Genomic DNA, 10,094 nt, shown 5'->3' on the forward strand with positions numbered 1-10,094 from the left:
AACTCTACAAAACGCAAAATGCTGCAGATCTCTGGGTATTTGCGCTACAACACGACACTTTTATTTGAAACAAACAAAACGTATAGCTACAGTATACAACTAGAGTAAGACGCATATGAAAATCATTATAATTTTCAATACAAAATAGGTATATAATTTTAACATTTTATAATATATCTGCATATATAACATAACATTCTAACACTTCCGCAGACTTCAGCATCCGACGCAGCAGATGAGCCCTTCAAAAACAGAAGTATTTTGTTAAAGGTAAAGTGATACATTTTTAATGCGACAGTTTCAGTGACACTGTAATTTTTGTTCTACAAGTACAGTATATAACCCTTTCCTTTAAGAAAATACCAGTGTCACTAATTGTAATCGAATCTAATTGTAATTGATCAAATATGACTGAATGGTCTGCTTCACTCATATTTGTAATAAACGCTTTGCTCAATTAATTTACTTGTCATACAGGTACATGTGTGAGTTCCTCAGTTTTCTTAGATAGCTTCAGGAGCATAATCATTTCTAAAATCTAACGTTTATCAGAAAGTCACTTACTCCTGTAAGGGTCATGGCAAGTCGTAACATGTCCAGAATCACAGGGTGCAAGACAGACATTTGAGAGATTTTTTTTAGAATAGTCAGCATGCCTTTGATAGGTCCGAGGAAACCAGCAAAAACTTTTGATAAATTGTACACTACACAAAGAAGGCATTCCAGTCTGGAATCAAACCCTGGGCCCAAGATCTAGGAGGCAGCAGCATTAATTGCTACATCACTTTGTTACTCTCATTTCAGAACTAAAGATTATTTAATGTTATTCACCATGCTTTGCTAAATAAAATGGCAAATTTTAATTTTTACAACATTAAGTGTCACATTATAAAAATAACGCCCAGGTACAATCTGGTGCTATGAGGATATTTATAATTCTGAGGAAACTAACATAGGTTTGATCAATGTCACAGCAATCTTGTTTTTAAAAAGTAATCATTTGTGTAAAATATAATGCAGTACACAAACACCTTTAAATGCCTGAAAATCTTCAAATGTGATCTTCCGAGTTATAAAGAGTGTTGTTACACATTTCATCAGTCATACAACAACTTAGTTTTGCTTTTTAAATAAAGCAGTTTTAAAATACAATAAAAAGTTTATCACATTTTGTAAAACACAAATTCTGCATTCATGTATAATGGTGTGAAAGGAAATTCTTAATTGTCATGACATGTCACAGTCTTTGTGTTTTCAGGCCAGATGTGCTCTTCGGATTACTGCTACTCTTACTGGCTCTTCTCAGACGAGTTTTACTGTTAGTCTTCTGGAGTGTGGCTCCCCTGTCCTTGGTGTCTGTGAAGTCTGTGCTATTTGCTAATGCCAAGCTGGAGTCAGCAAGTTGTGTCGCTTTTCTTCCAACATCTATTTTTTCTAAAATGAATTCCTGCCAAAAGAGAGACGGATGTTATACTTTCAACTACTTATTTAACGGAGAACTGCAGTCCCAATTTCTTAAAGCAGTTATTAAATATTATTAACTAAATAAATTCATTTAATAAATTATTTTAAAAATGTACACATTTCAAATTAATCACAAAATAATAAACTTTGTGAAAGTATTGTAAGCGGCCATACTGTCGCAAACCGCTGGTCTCACCACAGCTGAGAGCGAGAGTTCCCATGAATTGCGATGTGAAGCAGCCCTTCCTGCTCACTAGTCACTGTATCGACTAATGTTATGCAAAGTACAAACACATAAGTACATGCAGAGATGCAGAAGACATTTCACCACAGTTCACAATGATCTGCATGCAGGGTTAACAAGTAAGCTCCATTTATCTGGAAAACTATCTTGAAATCGAGAGCAATATTTCTATTGAATTAAAGAGATGTATTCACAAGCCTGCTTCTTTACAATGTATTAAGGCCACTTTACGTCACTGGAAGTTTTGTTACTCATTCTGAATCACAGAATATGGCACTGTGCAGACAAGGAAATTTAGTCTTTTTTGTGATGTAAATTCAAGGTTTTACACGTTACAGTGTACAATTCACTTTCATTGTGGTTTGAAATGCACTCATCAATGCTAATTCTTTTTAGTCACAAAATATAAAACTATGTTTTAAAGTTCCCCTTTAATTGCTCAATCAGCTTTAACATCAACATTTATAAGATTAAAATCAAGAGATTATTTTATTAGCATCCTCTAGTGGCAGGTCAGTTGTATTACAACTCTTTCTTTAGCTGGCCTGCCACACCATACAATTAAAAGGAGAGGGTTTACAAAGTATAAAATTACAAAGTGTTTTAATTGTGGAATTTTGCTACTGATTTGATAAACACACTGTATGATACGTTTTATGGTTTAATATACTCTATATAATTTAAGGAACAAGTAATACATTTATTTCATGCTGAAAAGAGAAGAAAGAAAACAACGTTTCGGCCATGGAGCCTTCTTCACACTCAAAGAAACACTTCACAGCCGAAACATTGTGTTTTCTTTCTTCTCTTTTCAGCATGAAATAAACCTATTACTTGTTCCTTTGCAACCTACGCATGCTGACGCAGCTACCCACCTGTATATAATTTAATGTTAACATTTATTTTTAATTAGGAAAAAGAGAGGAAACAGATTCATGAAACAGAATTGAATTCTTCATCCTCTACATATTTTTAATAACTAAACCTACTGTATATGAAAATATTTTGGGGCCTGCTCATTATGTTTACACATACATATCTGAATTATCTGGGTTTAAACTAAGCAGCATCTTTGAGGTTACTCTGTGGTTTCAGCCTTCACCTTTATCATGTCCAGCATTGTTAATATGTTCAGATCCTCCAGTGGCCCATAATGATGTATGTAACACTGTTCAGCCAGATTAGTGATAGCCATCAGCAGACTGCCCAGCTCTTCACTCTATCAGTAAATAAAAGGTTTTAGAGAAACAGAAGGATGTGGCTTTAAAAGAAAACACCCCTAGGTATATTCTTCTTGTTTCTCTTTCTTTGAGATACGTATGGAATACCATAAACCTCTCTTTACCATTGTCTACCTCTGATCTGTCTTAATGCTTAACACTGAACTGTCTTCCTCAATGTTCCAACTCCAGGATTGTCACTTCAAACTCAGGTATCCAGAATATTATCTGCCCTTCTCCTTTCCACTTTGTGATCCATTTACCTTTACTTGTTTCTCTTGTCTCTAGAAACTTCTCTCTCCTTCTGAATGAACCTTGGTTATTAGCCCCAATTTGTATTCCTACCCTCAGACATGTATTTCCTGATGCAGCTCTGCCTTTTCTAAACTTTCTTAGCATTTGCCCTTTATTAAAAGCTCACTGTAAGACTCAGCAGTGTGTTTTGCATTTTCTCTTCTTCCCTTCTCTGTCATTTCTGCTTACCTTCTGCTGGCTGCTTAGTTGATCCTTTTCTCCACTCTCCTACTGCTCCTGCCCACTTATTCTACTCCTTTGTTCTCATGTGGTGGAATATCAGGACTATGCTCTGGAATCTCCTTCTTACCCTACTCAGACCACAACTGCGCATCCTACGATACCGTTGTCACTTTTAAAGGTATCACTTATTCTATCAACTATTTCCCTTTTCATTTTTAATTCTATAACACATCTGCAACTTAACAGTTCTGCATTGAATATTATTCACCTCCTGCTGCAAGGGTGAAGATGGGATGGAGTGAGAGATGTGAAAAGAAACACACATGGGGGTAGGTTAGAAGCATGATATTTATACATAAGTAGCTGGAACTCAGTGAGAACCTTTGTTCAAGACTCCACATGTTGGAGTCTTATACCTTATTGCATTATGTTTTTTTGTTATACTACACTATGCTATCTATTCCTTGTACTGTATTATATAAGTTCTATAGATCACTAATAGTAAAGCAATAGTATTGAAAACATCAAAGTAATCATCGCACCACTATCTCAAGAACTATTTAAAGATCTCCTTCCCCCCTAGTAAAATTTTTGTAGACTTCAAAAGTTGATATCCAAAGTGAAACAACTTTAAAAGATGTTTATATAATACTTTTCTACCTTTTCTCAATTTAATGCACTTTTTTTTGTAATCTGAATGCTGTCTGATTGCAATCTACTGCTTCTATCAATAAATTTAAAATGCTTGAAGTAAAGAGCACATAGTGAAAAGGGCTGTATGAAGAATCTGTATGAAGTCCCTACTGAAAAGTAGGGACTCAGGCTTGAGCATATACATTTCATAGCATGTGTTCTATTGGTCACACCTGGTTTCTAAATTGTCCTTGGTGTAGGGTCAAATTCATTTCCAGCTGTTTGTTTCTCTCCTTAGCTCTGTCATATTGGATTTGGAGGTCAGATAGCTCACTGTTGGTCATCTGTATGAAAAATGCAAACAAAAAAATATGTGAAACTGAATTTAGAGTCAGTATCTAGTTGCTGAAAGGCAGAAGGTTTTTCAATTTATCTAAGTTTGACAACCAGAGACTAGAGTGAATAAAGGAGAAGTAGGACATTAATAAATCTGAGGTTGTCATGGGAAATGTATTAAAATATTTCCCATATGTAACGTTCTTATTCTCAAGAAAAACATTTTTTATGTTATATAATGTAGAAGAAAATAACTAATTATATCCCTATAGAAATAACTTCTGAAAGTTTATTCTGGTGAATATTGATCTATAAAATGTCCTTGTGTGTGCACCTTTCGATAGACTGGAAATCCATCAAGGGTATAGTCCTGTGACACTTTGCAGATAATGCATGAAAGGAAATTTGCCATTAGATTTTAGCACTTTTACTGTGGTTGGAATATGGTTTTATGAGACATTTGCTGTGATTTCATACTTTAAAACAGCTCTTCACTGTGTTTTGGAACATCGCAATGCCATTATAAACTAGAGTAAAAATGCTTTAACTATACAGTATATAGTAAATATACCATTGACCACAGTATATCATAGTATTTCCATGGTCTAGAAAAAGATGGCAAAATCAAAACAAATTAGCAAAAACCTTGGTTGAACTTTCATAACAGACACCATTAAGATTTTTAAGTCTTTCTGTTAATTAATCTATCTTAATAAGAAGAATAATTACAAAAGAACACAACCCACATCCATCTGGCCCTGAGTTAAAAATGAACTCAAATATTTTTTTATACTTACAGCATTTATGTGTTTCAGTACAGAAAATGACATTATTCTCTTTGAAGTTTCCTTGTAATGAAGGAAAACTGTCAATCAATAAGGCTTCACTAAAGTATCTAGATATTTAATTGGTACACATGTTCATTAAGTAAAAGTAGATGCATTTGAGAATAAAGTTGGTAACACCTAAAAAAACAAATCCAATAAATGTTTGGAGTTCCCAATAAAAGCACCCATTCTAAAAATATAATACAATGTGCACTGTTTAAGTCTTGGCATAAACTGTGCTTTTATCTGAAAGAGCCATAGGAGCAAGCAAGTGGTACTAATTATTGTCTCAGTCAAATCATTAAGTACACAGACTTAGACATAGTACATACAGTACACAACAGTGACTATCAATATTTAACATTGACCCAATCATTCTCAGTGAGTGAGAATCCAGTCCCCATGGGGATGGAACACAGAACTATGTGACCTCAAATCAAGATAAATAGGACACACAGTAAAAAAGAAAAAGTAAAGATAGGAAGGAGAAAAGGAATAAAGACTACAGAGGTAACTAGGTTGCAAGAAAGACACCCAATTCTTGTAGAAGGAGTAACCAGGATCTGTGTAGGTAATTTGAACACTGGAAAAGTAAGATAGACTTAGGTAATGGGTCTTATACAGTATGTTTGTCTTTTATCTGTTGGTAGATACTGATTTCCTATTTTTGGAATCTACAGGATAAGGAAATCTACCCTTGTTCAGTGATGCACTGTTTAGAATAGGAACATAGGTTTCCATTCATTTAACATCGGTTTTTAGAGAGCAGCTTAATCCTGGGCAGGATTCCTGCTTGATAAGATAAGATTTGTAAAGCAACAAAGAAATCAGTCTTCAGTCATTAATGTTTATGTTGAATTAAACATAATTTAATTCACAAGGTGAATTAAAGGTCATAAAGGTTAAAGTGGCCTGATTACCAGCTAACTAATGTATGGATATCAGTGTCAGACTCTCAGGTACTCCAATTCAAGTTCATGTTACTTCATATCTGCTATATGCCATGCTTGGTTATGCATTGTATAGATGTGTTGTCCACCTCAATGAGGTTTGTTTTAAACTGGCAGGCCTTTGTACTTATGGATGTCACTGTAAATTCTATGTCCTCTTACAAGCTTTTTCGTATCATGCTCCTGGTGAAGAGACTCCAGTTTGTGCTGGCTCTTCTCAAGCTCCTCTGACAGGCTGCTCAGCTGCCTGACTAGTGCCTCATTGGTGACTGCCAGGGTCTCATGCCTTCTGATAATAGGCATAACCAGAGAGTCTGTCCCATACTCCAGGTAATCTGCACATAATAATGGGTTACAATTGAAAAACAAAGCATATCAGCTCTCTATCCATTCAACACTTCAGGTGTCCATTGATTAGGCAAATGTTGACAGAAATGGAACAGTGCTTCTCTATAGTGATATATCAACCATACATTTGTACCACTATCTAAATATGAAATGGAGATTTTAATTTTAATTCTCCTTTTTAATGAACTGTTGGCATGGTGTGAAGATGAGCTCGGTTTTTACTGGAAAAAACAATAAGAATGGTGTATTGAAAGGTGTGTCCTGTATAGTAATACAGGCAACCATTAAATTATTTGACAGAGGATATTCACACTTACTTTCTGGCAGGTGATCAATAATCTTCAGCAAATAATCTTCATGCATTTTGTTTTTCTCCACCTTCTTCTTTAAATGCTGTTGTCTATAATATTTCACAAAATATATTTTTAAACACAAAAAAGGAAAATAAATAGCTATAATGATAAATCTTAAAATACTGCTAAAGGAATATAAGCTTAATAATTAACACATGACATACAGTACAATTTAATCATTATTAATTACATCATCTTTGTAATGTTTAGTTTTTTGTTTTATATGTCGGATTTTTTATTTGATTTTATCTGCACTTGAATTAATCTTGTACTGACGCCAACACAATTCTTTTCATTTTTATGTCAAAATTTAATATTGAATATGAATACTAATTTTTGTGGTACATTCACTATAAAGTTGGTTTCAGAAATTTCCTATATTCAATTTCACTTTGAGTTAAATTAAAAGTAATGGATTCGAATACAAATGTTTCACGGTGTTTCTGCAGCCCGTTAGCAACTTTAGCATCATCTTTACACGGTGTCTTTCCAGTTAGCAGTACAGAACCATTCAAACCTGACTTGAAGCTTCTCAAGTTCCTGTAGGAGATCCTGTATCTCTTTCTCCTTCAGTTCATTGTGTTTCCTCTCCATCTGGTAATTTCTGAGGGCTCTCCGCCGTTTGCTCTCATTGTCTTGGAGGAACTTGTCAAATTTCAAAGCTCTCTCTTTTGTCTGTGAGTAGAAAATACCAGAAATGAAAAATAAACACATCCACAAAATAAGTACATCCACTGTGATAATTATTCACTTAGCTTGTCTCTTTCTGATCACCACTGACTACTCTATTTGTCAATATTTTGTTGTTGCTGTTGCTGCTGCTAAGGTCTTGTTTATGTTTTATGGTCTTGAAAACCTGTAATTTGAAACATTTTGAATCTAACCAGTGCCGAGTTAATGTGGTGGGATTCCTAGGAAACCTTCGCAAACAAAATTCTGACTGATGTGAAATAATAATTTTATTATTACTTAGCATTATGCTTGTGGCAAACTATCCATCCATTTTCTAATTTTCTTTTGTCTCAGTCTCAGCTCTCTGCTGCCTCAAACTAAACCAGACTTTTCAGAGTGAAAGAGCTAATGCCTCCATTTACCAATTTTTGTTTCAGCTCAAACTCAGCTCTCCGCCGTGCCAAGGCCTCCATGCGATTGGCAAACTCCTGGCGTTTGGTTGCTAGCTGCCTGTTGATGTCTTCCACTTCCACCTCTCTTTTCAGAACCAGGGTTTTCTGGAGGGTGTTTACCCCAGTCTGTAAAATCTTACTGGAAGCCTGGAAGATTAATAACATTGCTGAACCACTGTAAGTCACATTTCTCCTTTCCTGCACCGACTTTTCACCAACGCTGAAGTGTCACAGAACAAAGTAACCACAAGAGGCCACTGTAGGCCCAGTATCAAGTGCAATAATGAGGAAGAGAGACAAATGCGTTCTGACAAAATATGAGATTAATGACATCAATCATGTCTTACAGAAAATGAATGGGAGACCAATTCCTATGTGACTGGCTGATTGCTTGATATATATTTTTTTCATTTCATTTTAAAACTGGGATATTCTATTTGAAATTCAATGTTCAAAGTTTTTTACCATGGACAAAAGATAACTATAAGTGATTCCCCGGGGACAGTCTACTTTTGGGTGCTAAGTGCCAGTGTAGCCACCAGTTTAGTAAAAACAATACATCTGACCTACTGTACTCTTTGGTTGCTATCCCATTTCTGTCCTGTTTTTGTTAATTTTCAAGGTTCAAAAGGTTCAACAAGGGCAATAATCTAATCCCTCCATCATTTTTAATTTCCCAGCCAAGGTAGAAACAGGGGTCATCACCATAGAGAAATGCTACCCCCCCCACCACCACATTTCAGAGCAAACATTCTACCTCTCAGTGCCATCACATGTTGTTTTCAATCATCACAAGGGTCCTAGGCATTCATGACCCCATCCCAGAAATATTTTCGACTTGACCTCACAAACTTCCCAGCTGTACCACCAGAGGAATGGCTGAACAGTTGTCGTTTCCTACCTCATTGATGACTGGAATATATTTGATATTTTCATTTTCGTCCTCTCTACATCAGGAAAGAAAATGCATTATTGAAATTTCAGTAACAAAGTTGTGAAAATGATGTATACTGTAAAGTTTGTTCAATACCATTAAACATTTTAACTTATTACCCGAAGACAGCGGTACAGGACATGGGCAGAGAATGTTTTATTGAGAAATCTCATTCTTACAGTACATGAAGAATTGGTCTGACCCTGCACATCAGGAGAACTAAATCGGGGTTCACATCACACTAACGGAAATTCAGTAACTAATAATTAAAGAAGCGGCTATTATCTGCAACGTATCAATGTGCTTACGCCTTGCTTACAGTATTGTTAAGGCTCCTACTGTAGTTTGTTGTAATGCAGAATATAACAAGGATAATAAAGACTGGTAAAATCCATACCATACCTGGGCTCTTCTAATTGGGTCACAAAGATGTTTCTCATTCTATTTTCCACTTGCAGCGTTAAACGGGGGTCATCCGGTTTTATAAAGGGAAGAGTTAGGATCTCCATTGTCGTTTCTGTTAACGTCTTCAGATAATAAATAAGTGGGATGATGCCGAATGCACTGTGCTAAGAATAAGAATTAATCGTGTGTTACTTATTTACGCCGGTCTCCTTTGCCTTTCTGCAATAAAGCTACAGAACTTCCCAGGTTGAGCATAGTCTTACACTGGTGTTTCGCGTTGCTGAGAAACAATCACGAGAAAGGAGGTATGCCAAGGGATCATTTCTCTTTTGTCATAGCAACCGCCCTGGAGCGTTTTATTTGAGGCGGGGTCAGACTCCGCGGTGCAACACAGAACTTAAAAAAACGTGCAACAAAAATGTCAACGTCTGTTAAACTCATAACTATACGTAATAAGACGTTTTCATGCAAGGTGTGATTTGACGATATATTCTATCAAGTAATTCAGAGCATTGTGTAAAATTAAATGTCTGGATTTAGAGGCAGATAAGATCCAATTTGTTGTAAAATGGACACTACTAGTTATATAAACTAGTTGTTTTATGTTAACTCACATTTGCAATCACCTACTGCAAAACAAACGAAAAACGTAATTCCAAAGTTCACTTTGCGTTTTAGCATTATTCCGCCAGTAGTTGGCGCATGTGACAACACAAAAAGAAATATTACAGTATTACACACTGGTCTCGAGTGTTAACGTTTTATCACGGTGCACACAC

At 35.6% G+C, this 10,094-nt stretch overlaps 1 protein-coding gene across 2 annotated transcripts; it reads right to left on the reverse strand.

Annotated features, from left to right (window-relative positions):
* Positions 1–38: 38 nt before the first annotated feature.
* On the reverse strand, positions 39–9,635 carry ccdc197 (coiled-coil domain containing 197). 2 transcript variants are annotated; one of them, XM_088648567.1, is made up of 9 exons: positions 9,313–9,634; positions 8,878–8,923; positions 7,947–8,123; positions 7,370–7,527; positions 6,817–6,899; positions 6,314–6,486; positions 4,272–4,382; positions 2,811–2,927; positions 39–1,447 (listed from the first exon to the last, which is right to left on the reverse strand). In XM_088648567.1, exons 1-9 carry the CDS (start codon positions 9,417–9,419, stop codon positions 1,238–1,240), a joined length of 1,182 nt encoding a protein of 393 aa, XP_088504693.1. In that variant the 5' UTR covers positions 9,420–9,634; the 3' UTR covers positions 39–1,237. The 2 variants fall into 2 exon arrangements, with proteins under 2 accessions (XP_088504693.1, XP_088504694.1); XM_088648568.1 differs by lacking the exons at positions 2,811–2,927; positions 4,272–4,382 and having other exon boundaries at positions 9,313–9,635.
* Between the last annotated feature and the right edge of the window lie 459 nt (positions 9,636–10,094).

Source organism: Lepisosteus platostomus, chromosome 10 (genome assembly GCF_059453375.1).
Source record: "Lepisosteus platostomus isolate fLepPlt1 chromosome 10, fLepPlt1.hap1, whole genome shotgun sequence".
NCBI lineage: Eukaryota > Metazoa > Chordata > Actinopteri > Semionotiformes > Lepisosteidae > Lepisosteus > Lepisosteus platostomus.